This window comes from Corvus cornix, chromosome 5 (genome assembly GCF_000738735.6).
Source record: "Corvus cornix cornix isolate S_Up_H32 chromosome 5, ASM73873v5, whole genome shotgun sequence".
NCBI classification, from domain to species: domain Eukaryota; kingdom Metazoa; phylum Chordata; class Aves; order Passeriformes; family Corvidae; genus Corvus; species Corvus cornix.
Genome location: NC_046335.1, coordinates 25647700 through 25671814, shown reverse-complemented (window position 1 = coordinate 25671814; position 24115 = coordinate 25647700). Strand labels below are relative to the sequence as shown.

The 24115-nt window shown below is 38.7% G+C and overlaps 1 protein-coding gene across 3 annotated transcripts in view; it reads right to left on the bottom strand.

Annotated features, from left to right (window-relative positions):
• SNX6 (sorting nexin 6) overlaps positions 1–20533 on the bottom strand; it is a 29807-nt gene extending 9274 nt beyond the window's left edge. Inside the window, exons 1-12 of one of the 3 annotated variants that reach the window (XM_039552056.1) lie at positions 20476–20533; positions 20268–20315; positions 14650–14754; positions 12818–12928; positions 11152–11273; positions 9077–9200; positions 7761–7856; positions 6360–6465; positions 4436–4511; positions 3110–3149; positions 1891–1977; positions 826–985 (exon numbers count right to left, since the gene is read on the bottom strand). In XM_039552056.1, the coding sequence (XP_039407990.1) occupies positions 826–985; positions 1891–1977; positions 3110–3149; positions 4436–4511; positions 6360–6465; positions 7761–7856; positions 9077–9200; positions 11152–11273; positions 12818–12928; positions 14650–14754; positions 20268–20315; positions 20476–20481 (1081 nt within the window). In that variant the 5' untranslated portion in view covers positions 20482–20533. Of the gene's footprint in view, positions 1–825; positions 986–1890; positions 1978–3109; positions 3150–4435; positions 4512–6359; positions 6466–7760; positions 7857–9076; positions 9201–11151; positions 11274–12817; positions 12929–14649; positions 14755–20267; positions 20319–20475 lie in introns of all 3 variants that reach the window. The other 2 variants (XM_039552057.1, XM_039552055.1) reach the window with 2 other exon arrangements.
• Between the last annotated feature and the right edge of the window lie 3582 nt (positions 20534–24115).

Genomic DNA, 24115 nt, shown 5'->3' with positions numbered 1-24115 from the left:
AGCTTTTTTGAAAAAAGACTGCCACATGAATGCTTTTAATATTTATTTCTCTTATTCCATCTGCACTGTTCTTTCAAGGGTGATAAATGGAAGTCTTTAAGGAATATACTAAAGTTAAAACTAGGAAGAACAACAGTGCGCTTTCTGCATATACCTTTGTGGCTAACAGGATCACTCATTCTCCACTGTCTCATTTACAGGAATCATTAACCAGATTTACAGCCTCAAACAACTCTTCAGTGATAAAAACGAAAGAGCATGGTGTTTAAACCTTGAACAGATCTGCCACAAATCGTGAGTCAGATAACTACTAACTCACTGAAGTATTAACCTAAAAAAGACAGTAAGTTTCCAGAAGAAAAGTAACATGTAAATAAGGTTCATTTTCTCTATTAACTCTGTAATTCAGTGAAATCTCATTTCATTATTTCTCCCTTCTCTAATGTAGTATCATATCTGAGACAGACTGGTGCCATCACAGAAGAAAGCATAAAACCAAAAGGGGAATTTTAACAACACTTTAAAGTATTTGTTTGCTATTACTGCTAGCAGTTACCATTTTGTATCCCAGCTTATGTATGTGAAAAAAAAGCTTAACAAGTAATTTGCACTTAGACTTTGCTCTGCCTATCAGAGCTATGAGGAGCCAAAGAAAAATATAATTTGAACGTTCTAAAATAAGTAAATAATCATTAAAAGATAATATTCCTGCTTAGGAAACAGTATAAAAACCTATTTTCATTAATTACATTAATTCTCATTAAGAACATACTAAAATATGTTAAATTAAAAGTAGTAACATAGGATCAAGGACCACCCAAATACCTTGTTTTGCCGATTCAGAAATTTTCTCAAATTTCTGACAGCATATTTGCTGAGTAGTTTCAGCTTGCAGCACATCTTTATTTTTTGCTCTTGCTTTATCCAATGCCTTATTAGCATTTTCATAATCCACTAGTGACCTAGATCTTCTATATAGGAGATCCTATTAAAAAAACAAAGGTTATATGGAGTTTATAAGACTCTACCCAAGGATTTTACTATATTCCATACAATTAAAAAATCAAATTAATATTAGTCCTTCTTGCTGTATTTCAGTTCTTACTAAATTATTTGCATTCACTTTACTTCATTCTGCAAGTCACAGGAATGTCTATACTAGATCAGATCCACAACATAATACTGTCTGGTCTCCATCTTGTCTGACAGAGGCTAGCAACAGAAGGCTTAGATCAAACTCCAGAAAGCCAAAGAAGGCAATTCATGGGAAATTTCGCAGCTTCTTAGATTAGAAACAAACTACATTTACATTATGCATTTGAAATACACACAGAGCCCAAGAAACAGTAGTAACATTTTTGGTGCAACAGTTTGTGATCTTACTACAGACATTTTCTGTCAAATGCTTGCTCATTCTGTGACGTTATTTAATCATGTCACATCAAACAACAGTAAGAATGAAATTTTCTGTAAGCACAGAATATCAAATTCAGCCCATGCGTTTTTGTATCAGCACTAGTAGATTATATGGAATACCCAATTTTAATACTTTAAAAAAAGCAGAACTGCTTGCAATTACAAGCACCGAACACACTGCAAACACACAAACAGCCCTTCCACTGTGTTTCATTACTGCATGATTTGGCCTTGACAAGTGGCTCACTCAGTTCCACACAGTCAGTCCCACATCAGCAACTGCTTTGTTACTCCTTATATGCACCAGAGACAGGTTCTACAGCTAAGGAAGAAATTGCAGGCTAGGGGTGGCAGCATTTTAATCTATCTATATTGTGAGTTGATGATCTCTTACCACTTTCTCTCTCACTCTTTTTTTTTACGTTAAAAAAACACAGTGTAAAAGAAACACTGAACAAAAACCTATAAATTCACCTTAGCAGCTTGAGATTCCCTAAGGTAATATTTCAGAAGATCAGAAAGTTTAAGATCTTCATCAGCAGATACCCGAGCCTCTATTTTCTGGAAAAACAAAACAAAACACCACCACCAAGCAAAAAAAACAGTATCAACTTAAAACATCCAAACTTTGGATATTCTTTTGTATATACAAATTCAATGTAAAATATACAGTACATGACAGATAGTCTTTTTCAAAAACTAAGATCAGGCATTAATGACAGGATACTTAAAAGATGCAAAATGAGAAGCAATATTAGGATTTTGTATTAAAATGTAAGCAATAAGCTACTCTCCGAGCAGTAATTGACAACTGGCTTTCTACATTAAACACTGCTTTTTTCCCAATAGCAATTATATTTATCATATGCTAGAAAAAATGCAGAGAAACAAATTTATATTAACAGCTGCACAAGTAGTTTTATGTTGTTGTTGAAATCAAAGGAAAACAAATTTTTAAGGCACCTTTGCAGACTAATTGTGTAACTGCATGCACTAAATGGTTTAAAAAACCAATAAACTAATTTGCTTGTATTTGAAACAGATTAGAAATAGAGTCTGCAAGCGCATTATTTAAACCCTAATTTTTAAAAAAATAATTTCTAAAATGCAACATTTTGAGTCGAAGCAAGTAATTCTGTTAATTTTCTTTCAAGTATGTATTTGTGCAGATACAATTGTCAGTTTAGGGAATACACACATTTTTCATTTGAAAGTTTTCCTGATACATGGCCCACATCTTCTCTCTCCCAAACCAAACAAGTAAGGCAAAAGAAGAGATATTTGAAAAACTGATTAGAAGCATAAGCAATTCTACTTCTGAGTCAAGTAATTGCAGAAACCGATCTTGGCTCCAGAAAAAAAGCAGCATGGCCACCATTTTTTTGGATAAAGGATTACATTTCTTCATTTCTTTTATCCATAACATGTTCTGTGATTCCCAGTAACAAGTATGGAAGATCTCTATGCATTTTAGAGGAACAGCAGCTTTACAAGGGTATTACAGGAGACTGCCTAGAAATGTTTAGTCAACCGAAGAGTCCTAAGGTTCAATCATTTTACAAAACACATGACTGAAATCTTACGTTTTCTCATTCCATACTACACATTGCTTAAACGCTCCATCTAGAAGCTCACATATTAATCCACATATTAATGCCTTGTTGGCACATGAGGTCTGTTTCATAGTACATACCCTTGTTTTGTCAAATAACTCTGACACCTTCAGAAAAAACCTGTGCAAAGGAAACAGCTCATATTACAACATTGTTTTAAACAGTCTAATTACTTTCTAGAACTCACACTATAGTCTGCATCTGGCAATAAAGACTGCAAAGGCACTTCTTGGGATTATAATCCAAAAACTCAGAGAACATACTAGTTTGAAACTTCAAACATGTGGGAACTGTGCAATGTAAGAAAGGCAAATGACAAACAAAGCGTAACTGATGGATATTTTAAAGTAAAGAATAATTGCTCAGCTCCTCAAGGATTCTTTATTCTTCTGTGAATTAAACCCCAAACACCAGCACCCTGGTCAATGGTCTTACACTATTATCAAGTGTGCTTTACGTAAATTTGAATGTACTTTTCTTCACCCAGTAAACATGACGTATGTCCTACTTGGAATTCAGGGATGCTGAGCAACAGTGTCGCAACATCTCCATTGCAGAAGACAATACAAGGCTTCAGTCTTACAGCAGACTGAATTACAATCAAATTATACTATTTTGACAGAAGACAGATGTGATTTCTGACAGACCCTAACGGACTACAACAAATATCCATACTATTATCAAAGTATCTGGTATATAAGCTGTCACCACATTTGGATGTATATCACTGTAATTCAGGTAAATTAATAAGTTAACTTTCACATTCATGTCCTACCTGTCGTCACACGGACACCAACATCACACAAATGAACTATGTGTGTATGTTGATAACCACTGACATCTTTAAGCTAGTTAACTAAGTTTTATTTTCAGATACACCAGACTTCATCTTCAAGGAAATCTGAAAGATTAAAGGACAAACATCTGTACATAGAGACCCCCTGCTATTTTCAAAGTTCTGGGGATCTCAGTAGATTGCTTTATTTTCTTAAGGGCAGTAAAGTTGCCAGAACAGCACAACTATTCTTCAAGATGTTGGTACACTTAAAAAAATGCATATACTCCAACTGAGACCTGCACTTGCTGCACATGTAAAAAGCATTTGTAACATTTTAAAAAAATGGTGAACAGTTGTGTTTTTTTCTTATTCAATGAGGACTTTTCCATCTCATCTGTGTAATTTTCTACAGACTGTAGAAAACAGCAATTTTTTACAGACAAATATTAAAGCGGAAGTATTAAGTGCAGCCTGCTAAAGAAAGGAAACACTAGAGAAGCAAATATCTTAATGTGATACAGCTATAAGAAATTCTGGTTTTCTCCTAACAAGAGCTACCAATCTCAGCAGGTCACCATGAAGACTGCTACATAGCAAATTATCCCACAGGTTATTAACAATATCTTACTTGCATATGTCTGTGGAGTCCTGCGTTCCTAATGCATATAATGAAGAACCAATTCTATTATAGTCATCCGCCACATCTAGAAAAACAAACAAGCACTTGTTTTACTATCTCATTCCTCTTCTTTCTTTTATTCAAGAGCTTTAAGTATTATATCCATGAATGATGAAAACAAACAGATCCAAGCAATGAACAGGAAAATACATTTGCTTGTTATTTCTGAAGTTTATATGCCTTTAAGCAGATTTTTTTTTTTGATAACACAACCTTGAGAGATTGAGTGGGTCAATTTCCACGCAATTCATTACTCCACATGTCATCAGTGCAGTTGGTTATAGTGAAGAATGGTATTAGGAAGCTATTAATCTCCCCTTCTATTCCTCCCATTTCAACATAAAAACAGATTTGCTGCTGGAAATAGTAAGTCAGTGTATTTTCAAGCCCTGCACCTCTCTGTTGATCATGTTATCCATAAACTACAGATTGCCCATTTCCAAAACAGGTTTCCCATGTCATTGTTCTACTCCTCTAGCCAGAATTTCCAAAGGTGCCATTTGTCCCAATTCACAGTTTGGTAAAAGTTGTCAATAAACATCCTATGTGATTCAAGCCTGGAAACCAATGAAGCTTTGTCATGAGTTTGATCAATCCTTTCCCGTCAGATCCTCTACAACCTCATTTCAAAGGATTTTCTTGGTTCTACAACCAATGTAAAAGCCATTCTCACTCTGTAAATAAATCTTGGCACTTCATTACTATGAAGGAAGTTCAGTTCTCCTTTTAGGAAAGCAACCAAAAACACCAGAAACCACTTCAGGTGGGTACTGAATGCAGACACAGGGCCCCTTAGTAATTCACTGAGCCATAACTGACTCTTTCCATCTCCTACCATAGATACTAAAACTACAGAAGACTCAGTCTTCATACAACAGCAAGAGAAGCATCTGAAGAACTCAGAAAATCCTTGGTTTAATGTCTCATTCAAACTCCACTTTAGAGATCTTATCAATGGAGATTCGTAAAACGTTTGTGACCTGGTCTTGTGCAAACTATATTACTTTAGACAGCAAAGACAATATCTGTAAATAAGACCCAAACTTTGAAGAAGCAGACAGAATCTGGAAAATCAATTTTGATTTATCTAGGCACAAAAACTTATAATCAAGGGCAATATAGGTAATTTTTTCTGAGCTTCTCAAAACACAGTAATCCTAAATCAAACACAACAGTCCTAACCCCAAAGGTTTTTCATTTTCTCAAATAAATGAACTGCACTTGGGAAGACCATCTAGAGCTTTCAGAAATCACATTAGCTAGCACTGAGCTCACAAAGACAAATCAACACGCAAGTGGAAAATCTTGTCTCAGTATGAAAAGGGGTCCTGCAAACCAGGCTACTGAATGTACACATTCCAGCCTCCAATCTAAACAACTAAAAAATGGAAATCTAGTCTAGAACAATGGCCCAAACAGGAGTTTGCTACAAGCAAAAGTACTTAGTTAGCAAGGTAATGCAATGCCCAGTGTGCCAAGAGATTGCATTTGGTGGAATCAACCACATCCAGTCAATAACAACTTCTCTAGGTGTAAAATCACATGTACTGCCATACTACCCACCTCTACACATAAATGACTAAGTCAGACTTCAACAGAATATTAATACTTAAAGTGTACTTCTTTTCAAGCAGACAGCATGAAGAATCAAGGTATCCTCAGTGTTGCACCAGGCTGTTCTTACTCCATATAGTCTACTGCAGCAAAGCCTAAACTTAGAAAGTCAGATTGAACTTCTTTAGACTCTGAAGGCTACTCTTGGAGAAATGAATTCACTTTTCACATGCAAAAAGAAAACTAAAAATTACTTCTCCTCATGAACAACTTCTGTACACTTTAACCACTACTATTTTCACCCTGGAAAAAACCTCACTTTTATGTGATCTCGTCATTTTATCAGATTTGGCAGAGGCATCTTTGACTCGATTGTGGTATTCTACAAGGAATGTTCTCTCATGTTCAAAGAAGTCATCCACATCCTACAAAAAAAAGAGAACAATTGAAAAAACAGGATTTCACTCACTCTCTACAGAGCAATTGCAGAGTAAATTTGTACATTTCACTGTTGCTGTGACAGGAAATGCAGCTATTTTTATTGTCTAAAACACCATTTATGTAAACTGATTTCTTCTCCACTTACATAATGATCTTAAGTTCTATTAAGAATTTAGTAAGAACTAAGAATTTGCAACAAGCATTCTAAAGGTCTATGTTACTAAACATGAAGGAACATCAAAGGGTCACCAAGGGTGACAGAAATAGAATACATGTCAAGTACTTAATTTAAAAAAGCATCTACCTAGAAAAAGGGGAGAAGGGATGAAAGTCACCCAGCAGTACAGAGGCTGTGGTCTCAGATGAGATGATTTGAACTCCTAGCTCAGAACACTGATCTTAATGACATACTTCTGTCAATTTGGTAAACACAGGTAATTGTTAGTATTTTCTGTATTATAACTTGACATAATTGGTTTAATACTTATACTTAAAAACCCTCTAAAATAACACAGATGCTCAATACCATGAAATAGCCTACAGCATGGGCTTTGAACAATGTTCTTATGAATGTAGTAGTTATTTGGACTTTTTTTTTCTCCAAGTCATATTTAATCCATGGTTATATCCACTTTCCAGCAGTTTCAAAAACCAAGACTTTGAACCTAGAAACTTTTAACTCTTGTAAAAATTGCTATTACCACTAGAAAGAAAAGAAATTAAAAATTATCCTCTGCAGAACTTCTGTTTGTTATAAAAGCAATCTTGTAGCTTTTGGAAAAGTGAAAATTAAATTGCATTTTCTTCTTTTTCTCCCCCCTCAGTTACATTCTTACATCTACTGGGAAAAATCATATAACCTCTACTGCTGCTCCTAGCCTTGAAATAGTAAAAGGATTCTACAAGACTGGGAAAATTCACTCAATTAGTAACTTCTGAACTGAAGCAGTTGTCACACCTAGTTCTCCTTTCCACTACATAAAATGGCAGGCCTGAACAAAAAAATCCAACCATATTATCAATTATCTATGTTTATTAAAAAAAAAAAAAAAAAGCTTAATTTCACAGAACAGGAAAAAGAGTACTGAAAGCCCACAAGAAAGCTCTCAATTATTTTGCATCCAGACCACAAGTTCTCACCCATGGTCTGCCACTAATTCTTAAGTTAGAAATCACTATAAAAATCCCATATTTGTACCTATGTAAAATTCTGCTTCATTTAAAAGGACAACAACAATGTTCATACATTTTAAATCTTGCTATGTTAAGCAGTAATCACCTTTACTCCTGAAACAATGACACCATCTGCTGATTTAACCATATTTTTGAAGAAGTCTTCAAGTTTCTCTTTCTTATTTTTCCCACGAACACTCAACTGAAAAACAAATTAATTTACCAAGTTCAGTCATTTTCTGGAGGCAATACAAGCTTTAAAAAAGAAATCACAGAATTACATACCCCTACTTGCTACACCTAAAGCAACTTTCCTGTTCTCTGTTCACTCTTACACTCTACACTAATGGGGACAGGGCACCTTGCATCCGCAATGAAGACTACCTCATTTACTAGATTGCTCATCACCTAAAATACTATTCTAGGCAAAAAAAAAAAAAAAATCAGCAACATTCTAGCACCTACAGACAGTACCAAATGTACAGAGTGTACATTTCAGTTATCAATAACACACTATTTATCATGCACAGTATAGCTGAGTTGATGTAACTATAGTTAATACAACCATGTTTCACCCTTCGGTGAATGGCAGATCTTTGACTTCCAGAGGATAATGCTGGTTTAAGCCCCCTCACACTCCTCCTGTCCATCTAACTTCACCCAGTTTTGAGTGCCTGAATCCGTAAACATTTCTACATCAAGCAACAGAGGAACCTCTGTTAACACATTTTGAATTATGTATGCAGTTGAGCCAGTCTTTGTAATAATTTCTTTCAACGTTGATTCCCCAATTTTAAAAAGTAACTGAAACTCTTTGCAGAATACGAGCAACCACTAACTCCAACGCCAAAGAGTTACGAGGCCAAAAGTACTCTCCATTATCTCAATTCAGTATTTACATATGGATAGCCACACTAGTCCAACACTTAGAAAAAAATTAACCACATTTTCATTTCCATCATTAACAAAAAGGTTTTATTTATCAGAACATTTCATTAGAAATTCTCTCTAGTTTTGTTAGCAACAGAATTTATACCACAGTTCCAAATGCTAAAAATTAGTGTTCCATTTTGTTGCATAATTCTTTCTCATAGCAAAAAAAAAAAAAATTCAAAGAGTGGAAAAGTATACTGTCATGTGAAATCACCCAAAAGCTCAGCTTCTTAATCCAAAATATACTGGATTTCCAGTAATATTTTTGATGCCGAGGTTAGAGCATATAGTGCATTTGGTTCCCCAGGTGGCAGAAAATGAACTCCTACAGACTAAATTAATTTCTACCTTTTACAACACAAATATGTCTGGCATGAAGGAATTGATGTAATTTCCTCCAGGAGGTAATTCCCTCTTAATCAATTTTCCATCCTACCATAAAAGTACATCTTGATTTCTCTCACCAGCAATTCAGTTTTCAATACTCACATCCTGATTATATTCCAAGAATACATGGAAATTTAAGTCCTTTCTCAAAATAGGATGTGCTGCCACGCGACACAAAAACACTTCATGCATTGCAACTGTCTTCTTGAATATTGCCAAATATTCACTAAAAACAAGAAATAAGACAGACATAAGAATTTCGTATGAAGCAATTAAGTTTGAGATAAACCTAGTGAGCAGCTTTAAGAGACCCTAAGGAAGGGTACAAAATTACAAGCTGATATAACGGAGTTTATCACTCCAATGTTTGATAGAGACATAAATAAATAGTACAATGTTAATACTAGGGAGAAATTTGAAGCCCAAACACATTACAGAGAGACTTTTAATGAAGAGTCAACAAAGACAGTCTAATTTTTATGGTTAGCTAACAGATGCTGGTCTGCTGAAACTGTAACCTCATTTCATTGTCCTTTCCCCAGCACCCCAAAAATCAAGAAACTGAGGTACAGACTACAGTCCCTAGGCACTATGTATTGATGTGCAAATTCCTTCCTCCCCATCTCCATCCCCTTGCCCATTTGCACCCTCCTTACTTATTTATATAGTTCATATACTTTTGTTAGCTGATTAGCCAGTCTTTTATTTCATGTTAAAGCACCTAGCCTTTTTGAGCCAAAGCTTACATTGATGTCTCACTTCGTGGTTCTTAAAGTGAAATTAAGAGCTGCATTTGGTAGGTACAACAAAAAAATCACATTTAACCATAATAATCACACAGTTGCCCAGTTCAGCCAACTCAGCTTCAAAGCAATCACTCACTTGCAATTTAATTAAGAGGAAGGCACTCTTACCAAATACCAGTTTGCTAGAATTCATTGTGCTTTGCAAATTCAGTAAGATGCAACTCATCTAAAAAATGAGGAAAGGGCTCTTTTTCCCATTCTGAGGTCAAACAGCAAAATTATAATCAACGCTTTTCCTTCCACTATGTGCAAGGAGTTTAAGATTTACATACCAGCAAACCAGCAGGGCCAGTGTTGGGAGATGTTTGATCTCAGTGATAGTAGTCATTCAGTGAAGACAAAAAAGGAGGATGCAGAGGATGGAGGTGGCAGTAGAAGAAACCCAAAGTTTTCTGTGTTATCCAACCCCTAACCAGACCACAAGAGAATCATGATCAGGGCCGCTGGAAAACCAGATTCTTTAAAATCTATAGTGTTTTGCTCATTTCCAGTTTTCTGCATATGAAGTGTATATCTACTCTGCTATAAATTATGCTGTACATATCACTAATACAGAGCTTTTTAAGATATTTGCTCACAGCAGCTGAAGTTCGGAGAGAAAGCAGCAGTTCTAACAGTTCTATGTATTTTTCTTGCCAATTCAGAGCTCTTGATAGAAGCAGTCTAGAAGCAGCATAAATATACACTTGAAAACTGAAACCAATGACAGGAAAAGATCAAAGAAGTGAATGCATGATAAAATGGACGAAGCAAGGAGAAACTTCACTGTGTAACTCCATATGGAACAAGAAGCTTCAGAGCAGATATTTCAATATAAATTAAATTCATATTAAGGGAAAATAGTATTTTCAGGAAGTATATTCTCCTTGTGCAAAAAAATTTTTTTAAAGTGTCAAAAAAGGAATTTTCTAGTAATCTTCGTATTTCTTGGGGAACAGAAGGTTGGCATCCATGTTTACAGTACCAACCACATGCACAACTTCCTACTCCCAATCACTATATGTATAACCTTGAAGTCTCATTATGCTTATAAAATGTGGAACACCAGAACTAAAAAAGAAGTTATCTCCTCCCTTTGCAGATGTTCTGTGAAGAAAAGCATCTAAGTACTTTATTTCTTATAAAAGAACGCTCAAGAACAAGCTGATGTATTTCCTGTTTCAGAAGATCTTCCATGAAATTATTTCTACAATTTTCCTAATGGCACTGATCATGATCACTGAGATTAACCCTGTTTACATAACACCTGGATTCTCAAGTCTGTATTTCACAGAGAACCATTACAGTGAAATTGGAAACATGGGACAGTAAACAGCAATAGAAGTTTTGGAATATAAATAAATAAATAAAGTAGTAATAAAGTCTACATACGCTTCCAGTTCTTGTTTCATCTTGGTGAATTCTTCTTTAGTCATTGATCCTTCCCCTTCTCCAAGTTTCTGCAGTTTCTCCCTGGAGGCATCAAAGTCAGGCCTGGGTGGTGCCGGTGGAATCTGGAATTGAATCCAATTTTTTTTAAGTTCTCATTTTCTCAGTCAAACAACACCCATTCACAGTACAGGAACTGTAGACTGCCTGCAGCTTTTTAATACATGTTTCTCTCTTTCATCATTCATTACAGCATTTCTGGATGAAGTCTCTCTTTCACGAGTTATACACATGGCATTACTATACCAATTTCGGTCAAGTGTCCTTGAAGATTACTAGAGTATTAACTAATGGCTTCAGTTTAATTACAACAGAAACCAAATAATACTTCATTTCCCATGACAATGAATTAAAACTTGAAGTAATTATTTTTTAATTAGTTTTGGTTTAGCTTAGTTGGTAAGGATTACTTCTTGTTTAAAGAAAAAAAAGAATTCCACAATTGTTTTCACACCATCCATTTATAACTCCCCAAAACTTTAAACCAAGAAAACCATTCCCTATTGTTTGCAGACACTAGCTCTTTCTTGCAGCACTGCTGACATTAAAGACACGTGTTTAAATAACAAAGCCCCTAGTCAACAAGTCTCTAGGTTAATTTTATAATACAGTATATTAACACTGAAAGAGAAAACACCACAGTCAAACTAATCCTGAATTGCTGTCAGGAAAGGAACACAGAACAAAGTTAAATTTTAGTTTACCGATACTGGCCCATTATATTAACACTTACAAAAAACCAAAAAATCCAGTATCTAGACGGTCAACCATTTGAAACTAGTTATTACCACACTGAAGGTCTAGTCACTTCAAATAGCTTTTCTGACTAAGAAAAGACTAGCTCAAGAATAGTGTGACACATCACAGATTATACTCATTATAATGTACCCACTAATCAATTAGAAATATCTGTTTATGCTCTGAATCAGCAAACACCTCCCCCAACACAAAATGAATAACTTTCATACCAAGATGACAAATACTCCTGTTTGCAATTAACATATGAAGAGCAGCACCATTTTTAATATGCACTATCATACAGTGCCTCTTTTGAAACCTCTGCTCCTGGAAGGCCTGAAATAAACTTCAAACCGTAAGTTACTACATACTGAGGTTCCCTGTAGTTCTACATGTTATTTAAACTGTTTTTTCTTTCCTCTTATTTATGGAAAAATGATTCTGATCTTTATAATGAGAACTCAAAAAGTCTAGTTACTTCACTCTGCCACTCCAGCTAAAACACAGGCAACATGAAACTTGTAACTAAGTTAAACATTAGCTTGCAAATACAATACCACCAAGTCACACAGTTCAACTCCCTCCCACACTTTTAACACGGTGGCATAAAAATACACTTGGAGACAAATTAAACTACTCATTCCTTAGGAGTAAAAGGCAAGAAAGTATAACAGCTACAGTAGCTTTCTTCCAAGCTTGCTTCAACCATTAATTTTGTGTAATTGCATAAAATTAAGTATTAGAGAAGCTGATCTGATTTTATACGGAATGAACACCTGCTGTTTCCACTGCATTTAAAAGCAGTCCCAAGCAGTTTTGATACAGCCCACAGAAAACAGCACATATAAACCAAAAGAATATCAGTACTTACAATATAGCCAGCATAGTCCTCATTCTCAACAAAAGAATCATGAAGCCAAATAAACTCTTCATGTTGCCGGACAACAGAAAATTCATTTTGTTTGAAATTTGGTAAGGAACTCTGGAAGGGTAAAAGGAGGTAGAATTATGGGGGGGAAGGAGGTAGGGAGGAAGAAAACCACAACAAAAACCCACAATGTTTTTCATTAATAGATGAGAAAAAAACTTGAAGGAACAACAAAAATGTCCCCAAAAATTCATACCACAGTAACTACCCTCATCTTAATTAGTGCAGCAATCAACTGGCATGTTTGCCCAAAGAGGTTGTGGAGTGTCTGCTCTCATAGACATCTCTAATATTTTTATCAATTTAATCCTGTTATCAATTTAATCTGTTTAGTATCTTTATCGATGATCTGGATGAGGCAATCAAGTGCCCCTTAGTCAATCTGCAGATTGAAGTTGGGTGGAGGTGTTGATCTGCTGAAGGGCAGGAAGGATCTGCAGAAGGATCTGGACCAGCTGGATCCATGGGCAATTGCAGGAGATTCAACAAGGTGAAGAGCCAGGTCCTGCACTTGGGTCACAACCCCAGAGAGTGTGACAGGCTTGGGGCAGAGCAGCTGGAAAAGAACCTGGTCAACAGTAGCTGGACATGATCCAGCATGTGCCCAGGCGGCCAAGAAGGCCAATGGCATCCTGACATGTATCAGAAATAGTGTGCCAGGACCAGGGAAGTCACAGTTCCTCTGTACTGGACACTGGTGAGGCAGCACCTCGAGTCCAGGTCTGGGTCCCTCACAACAGGTAAGACATAGAGGCGCTGGAGCATGTCCAGAGAAGTACAGCAGAGCTGGTGAAGGGTCTGGAGCACAAATCTGATGAGGAGCAGCTGAGGGAGCTGGTGATGTTTAGTCTGGAGAAAAATCAGGGGTGACCGTACCACTCTACAAGTATCGATATGAGGCTGTAGCCAGCTGGGGGCTGGTCTCCCCTCTCAAGTAACAGGTGACGAGACAAGAGGAAATGCCTCAAGTTGCACGAGGGGAGATTTAGATTGGATATTAAAAAAATTTCTTCACCAGAAGGGTTGTCAAGTTTTAGAAGGGGCTGCCCAGGGCAATGGTTGAGTGACCATCCCTGGAGGTATTTAAAACACGTGTAGATGTGGCACTTAGGGACATGGTTTAATGGTGGACTCAGCAGCGCTGGATTAATGGCTGGACTCAATCTTAGAGGTCTTTTCCAACCTAAGTGATTCTATGATTCTGTAATCAAAACCCAAATGGACAAATCCTGAGCAATGTGCTCTCACACACTCTAATTTAATGGTGAGAGTGAGGGAGGAGATAAGGATTTAATGATGTCCAGATATTTTATTCAACTTTAATTATTCTGTCACTCTGCAATCAATAAACATTCAAATCTAAAAAAAAGCCATAAACAATAGTAATTAAAAATGATCCCTGAATGTACAATTACAACATATGTTCTTAGAATCTGAAACTATAATAAAATCTAATTTAATTTAAAAAACTATACTGAAGTATATTCATGTCTAGTAAAGATTCTACCTGCAAACAGGCTAATGAATAAGCATGGGAATGACATGACAACACATCAATACAAAAAAAAAATGAACATAACTTTCTTCTAAACAGTTCTTTAGCTCTTAGTCATCTTTTTCTTATGCACTGTAGCTACACAGCCTCTTAAACATGAGATAATTCTACTTTCTCATTTCCTCTGAACTGTGTTACACGTTGTTTCAATAAACAGTTTAAGCAAACTCTCTTTTGTATATAATTAATAACTGTTGCGTGTACAAACCCAGGTTTTTACCTTTGTATGGACCGTGAATTTTACTTTATCCCTCTCACTGAGTGCATCTGAGATATCCACTTGCAGAGCAGCATCGGTCTGGAGATCTACATTTATTGCTCTAAGCTAAAGAGAGAAAAATATATTTAGCTTAAAATCAAAAAAAAAAAAAAAAAAAAAAGTAAACTATATTTCCATTATTATTCTTCCTTTGAAATGAACCCTGATCTTCCACTGCTGAAGACAGATCACAAAACCCCCCAACATTAAAAGATTCTTTCCAGCAGAAAAAGGAAATCCAGTAGTACTTCTCATTGCACAAATGACCATATAAATAATAAGCTCCTTTACTCCATGTTAGTGCACTAATTTCATTTCCGTACATTGTTAACCTGCTAGTAATTGAGATGCTCAAGACAAAGTACATTTACAGATAGCAACAAGTTTGGTAGATTTTTCTCTTTATTCTCCCCACTCCTCTGAACTGACAATCTATCCTAAGTAAATATACTTGTAAAGGTAATTATAAAGATACTAACAGCTGGAAAGGTACTTTTAAGGAGAAAAGTGGTTCTATATTTCAAAGAAGCAAGAGCTGTTATAGACCTGATTTACTCACACTGTCTTCCACTATTCTTCTGTTCAACATCTCTCATCATATAATGAAAAAGCATAAAAAAATATCCTAAACTTCACAGAACTAAGTCTTCTTGGAAATACTTTTCTGAAAAAGCTCAAAGCAAAAAACTCAAACCAAAGACTTTGATGTCTTCAAAATGAGCATGAGAAATGGCAAAAGTGCAAGGAATACACATATTTTTTTCTACAAGACAAGAAACCTGAACTCTTTCACAAAATAATTCCAAAGTCACATTGAAAAAAAAAAAGAGACAATGATCAAATATAGCAAAACTGCAATATTATCTGAGCACCACAATATTTGGCAGTAACTGGACCAAAGGCTTCATTCAACAGTACTTGGTGTAACTAACCTCATCGAGACCCCAGCTGGAAATTCAAGTCCCCTCGCTCTTGCACCCTTGTTCTAGAGGAATTTGGAGGAATTTGTCTCATGACGATTTCATCATCATGACCAACAGACATTTGGAATGTTTTTACAAGCACTAAGGCTAACTCTGAAATCTTTTCCAATCACATTGTCAAAAAATATTTCAACATCACACTCACAAGGCATACTTTTTACTAAGACACAGTGTTTTCTTTGATGCTGCATTTTTTCTACAAATATCCCATTCTACAGTATAAAAAATGCTTTACCATACAGAGATTTGGACTTTTTCTCTATTAATTTTTTTCAGGATTGCATTTTTAAGTCCATACTTAAGTACAAAAATGCTTTAAGTATCCACAACACATAGTACAGAGGTTACATATGAGCAGATTTTGAAGGTAATGCTGTGAGGCACTGGAAAAGCAGTAGGACAAAAGCATCACTGCCAAATCTTGTTTTCCATAAATTACCTTTATCTTAAATCACATTGGTCAGATTCTACTGTAGTCTTGCTGTTAACCTCGATGCACGGACAACTCTTGCCTATGTAGCAGCAACCAGACTCATGTATCTTAGAATTAGTGTATTATAGTAAACCAAAATCATGCACTCTAGCACACTGTGCTAAGGCTTGCAAAATATAACAGTTCAATAGCTCTTACACAAGTAGTAATAGCTTTTCCTTACAGTGAAGTTGGAAATCATTAAAATGACTGCACAGTAACATATTCACACACGTGATTCAGGCATTGCCTTTTGCTTTGTTTTCCCAAGGTTTAGGGGGTCACTGCCTCACACAAAGGCATATTATCATGCAATGGCTCCTTGCAGATCACTTCTCAGAGGCAGAATCTCCAAGCTCCTACTGAGTTTCCAATGTGCTTACCATCTAATTTAGGAAAGAAAAATATAATGACATACCAATGTCTCCCTTATGTCATGACACCACATTTTTCAGCGTGTAAAAAGGTTTTTGTGGTTACACTGTCTGGGGTACTGTTTGTTTTTCTCCGGTCCCCCCAGCATATGTTAACAGACTGAGTAATCTCAGCAAATAATCTGGACTATCTAAATGGTATTTTTGTAGTCTTTCACAGGTCACAAATATTTCTACCAAAATACTTTTCCACCTCTTTTTATTTTTTTTTTCAAAGTGGTACTATGTAAAATTCTAAAATTTGGTATAACAGCTGATAAAGTTTGTCATTAGACCATATCCAGTGCAGTGCAGCCTGATCTATATGCACTATTCACAACTTCAGATACAAAAGTCCTATCTGTGCTGAGATAGGATTAAGAACTACCTATGACTTTGCCTATGACATACAACTATACAGGACTATTTGTTTAATTTATACCAAGTTTGTAAGAGTTTTGAAGAGTTTAATCGTATGTTAAATTATGCTGTGTAGCCTGACTGCCAACAGGGAACGTTTTCATCTGCAATGGTAATGCAGCATTTATGAAAGGTGTCAAAGACAATCAGAAAGTTGAAGGAATTTAAATGTATTCGTGTCACACAACAATTCACTTTGCATTACTGGAAACTGAATTCACAAATAACATCATCACATCACAAACTTAAACAAACTCTGCGTCACTAGTTCCAAAATAAAACTGCCACCAATGGATGGTTTTCTAGTCACAAAGGAAGGAGAAAATGAAAAAATAAAAGAAGTCTGATACCAAAGAAAACTGAAATGAAAGCACCTTAAAGTACGGAAAAAATAGATAGGACCGTCCCTTTTTATCTTGCCCCCTCCAAGTCTAATACATACAATATCACGTAATAATTTTATGCTTAGATATGTAATCTAAATCCATGCTGAACAACTTGCAAAACAAAAACTGATTTAATTTTGTTACTTTACATTTTCTATGCTATACCAAGAAAGTCCCTGTTCTATTCAAAGGGTCTAGAAAACACCAGAAGCCAAACCCAGGCCAAGCGATGTTACAGTACTAAAAGACAACACAATGCAAGGAGAGGATTTAACATCTAAGCTCTTGCTTAAGGATCAATTAAACTTCAAATGATAATGGGTGGAATCTGGTAGAGAGACAAGGGAAACAACCAAGTATTACATTCCTAGGTAATGTCATCCATTAACAGTAATGTCCATGCTCTGAGCTCTTCCAAAAATGTTAGAGTAGAAGGACCCCTTCTTCAGCCGGTTCTTTACAGGCAGATAAATACACAGAGCAAGGGGATGAAGAATACCTTTACAACAAAAGCTTTCAAAGTGTTTTCACAGCATTAAGTTTCCAGCAGACCTGTTCTATAGGATAGCTCATTTCCTCTGAATAAGTGTCAGCCAAGCCAGCTAAAGATTATATAGCTATACGATACACAAGACAGTACTAATGGAGCAATACTACACCACTTTTCAAAGCATGTATTGTTTATGTTAGAGAGAGCACAAAAATCGCAACAGGACCCAAGTTACACCAAGCAAACTCAATCCAGTCTTCCTAAGGGAAATTCAGAAAAGCAATTCCCACAAGTTGATTTTAAGCAGACAATTTATAATAAGTTCCTTCTACAGACCACCCACTGCTACTTCCTCAAAGATGATTCTCAGTACTCTGTTTTACAGTTCTCCAGAAAAGGCTCCATATGGTGTAACACAATTGTTTGAGAATTACTCTTCAGTGTGGCATCAGCATAAATTCCAGCCCTCTTTCATCCCATCACCCTAAGGTTAAACTTAACAAGACTGTAGCCAACAAATTCCTGCAGCATTAAAAGTACAGTTGTCACAGCAATATCTGAATTCAACAAGGGCAAGAATATTGCTTTTCAAAACTAAAAGCTCAATTACTCCAACCAGAAGTTGCCATCCATGCTTTCAAATAAAGGCTTGACCTACTCGTTATTTAATTGCAAAGACAGGAAGACAACAAAACAGAACTAGGGAATCACGTTATGAAAAGATGTTTATTTTTACTAGTAAGAAAAAAAAGTACTACAGTTTTGAAGATTAAAGCACAGCAAATCCATTCATGAACAGACTGCCATATTGCTTCTGATTAATTTCCCATATCACAAACAAAATCATGCAGATAACAACCCGTGTTTTAGCCCCAGGGATTTACACAGAAGAGAAAAAATTAAAGCCCCACAGTGACCAGTGATTGGAAATAAGAAACCCTAAAAAAAATTAGGGAAATTATAAGGACACTGTTCTAGTTTAATTCCTCAGTACTGGACATGCAGGACAGGAAAAAAAAGACCACACTTGGCCAACTGAGATGGTATATTGTGCAACAGTACAAACAAGACTGCTAAGAGATTTCTTAAGGTTTTCAAATTACCTTGTGAACTCTTAACGACCTGCAGCCTTAGAGGGTTAATAACCAGCCAAACAAACAAGTTTCACACGAGGTGAGATCTGCATTGTTATATTCTACCTGCACCTTCAGTAAAGGCAACTTAACTGTGCGTATCAAAGGCCATTCCTAAGTACCAGGGACAACCTATGTAAAATACCAATGTAGTTAAAATTCCACAGTTAGTAAGTTCCGCAGTCCTTGTTCTGAAGACACCCAAAGGACAACAACGATTTCTACCTCCTCTCTCTTTTATTCAATATTCTTAGTAAAGTAGCTATATACATAAAGACAAAAGCTTTACAGTGGCCAGAATTGGCCTGATACAATATTAGAATGCCTTTTTACATTTCTGGTCATAAATTGGAACATAAAATGCACTAAATTTAACACCTGACTGTGGTGTGCATGATAAAACATGCACCATCACAGTGTTTCTCAGATTTTTGTATTTTTAGTAATATACTGTACACAGTCACTTCAATAACCACCAACAGCCAAGGGAACCTAAGTGACCCTGAAGCTGCTCACCTACCTTGCTCACAGTTGGTCTTTCTCAAGATACTAAGTGACAGGAGTAATCAGTCTGACTAAATTATACTAGATTAGCTGATTTGTTGCTTAAGAGAGGCAAGCAAATTAAAGAAATACGGATACAGCAGTCAGAAGAAAAACTAAGGGCAGAAACAGGAGGGCGGAAAAAAAGGTTTTCTCAGTAAGAAACATAATTGTGGCATCCTGTCCCAACAACAGAACTTCTTTCCAATAAAGAGTTTGTTATGCAGCATGTGTCTGCAATGTAAGTGTCCCATTGTTATCTATGGGAGAGCCCCTCGGGCCTGAAGGGAGAAGGGAGAGCAGGACTGCATCTCCCAGGCCTTGGATGACGGCTGGCGATGGAACCTGGTGCTCCCCAGGGTTGGTCAACCTGGACAGGACCGGCCCCGCCGGGCGTGTGCAGCGGGAGGGGGCCGGGGCACAACCCCTCCCAAGCTATTCCAACGACAGCATGAGAGAACTGTCCTTCCAAAACTTAAGTGACAGAATAATGAAGAGCACACGCACACAGACGCCGATATCAGCGGGAGACTGTGCCAGGAGCATATCCCGGCGGGCGGGCGGGCGGACGGACGGACAGACAGCCCGGACGCTCGCCGCCCGGCAACCCGCCTCCCTCCGGCACCCACGCGGCGGGCTCGGGCCAACAGCGCCCGGAAGCCCCTGAAGAGAGGCCGACCCTGTCCCCCCACGCCCAGCCCCAGGCGCCGGGGTCCCGACGCCTCCCCGCAGCACTTACACCTCGGTCCTCCTCCGAGAGGAAATCTGGGCCGTCGTCCGAGCCTTCCTGCTTGGGGGCGAGGCGGCGGCGGGGGCGGGGGGCGCGGAGGGGCACGGCCGGCGGCAGGGAGGGTGAGGGGAGACAAAGCGCACAGGTTAGTGAGTGCCCGGCCGCGCCGCCCGCCCCGCCCCGCCCCGGCCCGGCTCCGCGGCCGCCCCGGACCCACCATCATGGCTGCTCGCGGCGCTCTGCGCCCGCCGGAGCCGCGGCCGGGCGGGGCTGCGGCGCGCGGGGCGGGACGGGGCGGGGCGGCGGCGGCAGCAGCGGCGAGCGGCTCCTGCCGCGAGGGTGCGGCCGCTGAGGGGAGGGAGGGGAAGTGAGGGGAGGGAGCCGGGCGGTGCTTCGGCGGCGGCTGCGGGCGAGGGAGGGGAGCGGGGCCGGCTCCGGGCAGGGCGGCGGTTCTGTGCGTGTGGCTGCGGCGCGCTGCTGCCGCGCGCTGCTGGGGCTGGCGAGCGCCGGGGAGCGGGTGTTGAGGGCGCTGGGCGTGCCCCGTGCGCGGGGGAGCGGCTTTGTTCGGTGGGGACGCGGCGAGAGCAGCGCGCCGAGCCTCCGGGGGTGTGCCCAGCGGGCAGCGCCGTGCCCCGCCGCTCCGTCCGCCGGCCAGGGCCGCCGCGCTGTCCTGCGCTGCTTCCCGGCGTTCGTGCGGGAGATGGGCTTCGCACGTTTGTGCAAACCTGAGTGTGAAACTGTGCAGTGAGAGCGCGAGAAATTAAGAGGCTTATAATATGGCTTTGATCTATGGGCAGTTACGTGATTTAAGATTGACATCTGCCTATTTCACAGTAAGGAACGGAGCCTTTAAATGCCGATTTGTCTAATGATAGTGGAGAAGGTCAGCATCCGCACACTAAACCGGATGTAAGCGTGGGGGGAGTCCATGCCCGAGACTGCAATTTTGTGTGAATCAGAGCTAGAACGGCCAAGAAACAGCCTCAGGGTGGGGCTTCATGATCAGCATACTGCGGTCTCGGTGTTGCCGAGGGATGCGGGCAGGTGTGGACATCAGCACTCCCGTGGGCCTGCACTCACACGGAGGAGGGCACCATCCGACCTGCAAATTAATCGTGCAACAAATTCGTAGTTTCCATCCCAGCTGGCTCCCTAGCCAAGTCCATAGTTAGTTACACGAGCACTAGTGGGACAGGAACTCCGCCTGCCACAGCAGCACCAAATATTTAGGTGGAATTAAGCTCATCAGGAAACTGCACCTTGGGAAATGGTGTTCGTGTAGCCTCAAGACAAGTGAAGATAATGGTTTCTGAACTCTCTACTGTTTAGAGGTGTGCTTTGGAATTCAGAAAAGGAAATCGTTTCTTGGAAATTGTTCTTAGTATGGAGAAAGGTATTTGAGTATGCATTTTGTAAATAATTTTAAAAGCTGTTCTTTAAACAATTTTCATGTATGCAGCCTGTTTCTGTTTTGATACAGACATGTGCAACATCTTCCAAAATACTGACTTACTACTGAGTTCGAGAGAAATAAAAATATTTTATGAGGTACAGAGAAAAGAGTATGTGACCTCTGGTTAAACACCAACTTTGTCATGCTGAAGGGGTAAAGGAAAAGTCCCACAGGAAACTGATTTTTGGGAGTTCACCTGCATTAGCATCCTGTTCTGTGCACAGTCTGGGTTCAGTGTCATATACCATTCCACTCAGCAAACATCTGTTTTTATGGAAAAAAACATTGGTCACAGATTGAGTTTGCTTTTTTAATATTTATTATTTACTGCTGATACATTTTATTAGGTCCAAAGAATCCAGGTCAAACAATTGAGGAAGTGCTTCACAAGGAATAATGACACGATTTTTTCTTATGGGGGAGTGCTAAGTAGATCAGCTGACTGGTATGAATCAATCTAGCAGGATAACCATCTCAGTTGCATTTACAAAAATATAAGGTTATATAGCTTTCCAGTGTGATTCTGGGAGCAGTCTGGTCATGTTTTGGATGGCACAGAGACTCATGAAGGACCTGGTCTAGTGAAAAGTGTCCCTGTCCACAGCAGGGGCTTTCAAACTAGGTGATCTTTAAGGTCCCTTCCAACCCAGACCATTCTGTGATTCTGTGATTCTATGATATTCCAAAACAGCAGCAGTGCTATGGTTCTAAAAGTTGATACCAAAAGTTGATAGCAAAAGTATTAATCTTTTGTCCTGCCCTGATCAACTTATCCCAGGTCCATGTCTTGCCCTACTTTTCTCTCCATGCTCCTCCCCGCTGGCAGAGTAATGCATGTTGTGGCTGTTTCTGCTTCAGCAGCTGAGACAGATCGTATATGCCATGGTTTCACTCTGGCTAGGAGGTGGGAGAAGAGCATTCTGGCAGGAGACGAACTTCTTCTCACTGCTCTTCTGTCAAGACCCAATAAACCTGCTCTGCAGCTCCAGGATCGGTTTTCTTTGACAATGGAGCTCACCCCACCTAACGAGTTTCCATTTTGGCTGTTTGCACACTCTTTTCTATGTCTACATAGCAATAATAAATCAAGTCAATGAACTAAATATAACTGAGGAAGAATGAAATTACAAGTTGTAACTGAGGCAATCTGACAGCGCTTCGGTACGACTGCATTCCTGCCCTCCTCCACACACCTGGTTGTCTACACCAGCTCTGGTCTTCAAGCAGGCCCCTATTCCTGTCAGCCTGTCTCACCAGCAGAAAAATTACATGGGATAAAGGAGGGGGAAGCTCTTTTAACAGTGAGTTGCACTGACTCTGATAAACTATATGAATGGCCCAAAGGAGAATGCACTTCAAAACCAAAATAAAGGAGAGTCTTGGGGCTTTCAAATGACATCTTGAGAAATTATTCCTTTTGCTAGCAACATCCTACTTTTGCTCCAGAACACATTTTGACTCACTCAGCTACTCATTTTTGGTACCATTTTCCCTCCCTTTTTTCCTCATTTTTTTCTATTCATATACCGTGTTTTCTCAGTCTCATTTTCAGCTGCTAAACCCTAGAGGCAAGGATCAGCATTATCTTGAGTTTACAGAGCTGTAAATAGAAAGAGGAACCGATCCCTTGTCAGTTAGGGGAACGCTGCTGCGCTACTGTAACCCGTAGGTCTTAGGATTTTTAAAAAACATCCACCTGCAAAGACCCATAGTGTCAGTAGATGGTGGTATATCCATATTTTTCGGAATTCTTTTCGGCCGAGGTTTATCCAACCAATAACATTTCCTTTGTGTCTGAGAGTGTTACCCCTGGGAAATCAGAAGCCATAGAATTTAAGAAATTTTTGGCTTTTATCAGAGGATCACTGGGGAGATCTAAAGGCTTCTCACTCCATGGCATCATGTCATACAGTACTATCGGTACTGGATGACTCATCATGGAGTGATTCAATGGATGCAAGAGTTTGATATAGGCAGGAACTGTAGTTCTGGTATTTCATTAGCTGAAACTTTTTTTTTTTTTTAAGTGTGAGGAACTATTTTTCATGCACTTTTTTCTTTTTTGAGATGTTTCTCGACTTCCCTCTCTAAACCTAATTACTCAAAGTTTCCTTCAAACTACCTCAAGTATTGTTCATGTGAAGCTCAAATACGGCACCTTGCAGTCAAACTGTGGTCCTAAGGACCAGCTTTCTTGTATCTCAGTAACAGATTGATTCCTCCTTTTGTTTTGTCTTTGAGATGAAAATACTTCATTCCCTTACATATTTACTTAAGATTTTCTTTACCGATGCTAACTGAAACTGCATTAAGGACCATATCATTAAAGCTTTATGGTGGTGCTTTTTTTCTTTTTTGTGACAGAGCAGATAATTACATTCTGTGGAAAACCGGGGTTTTAAGT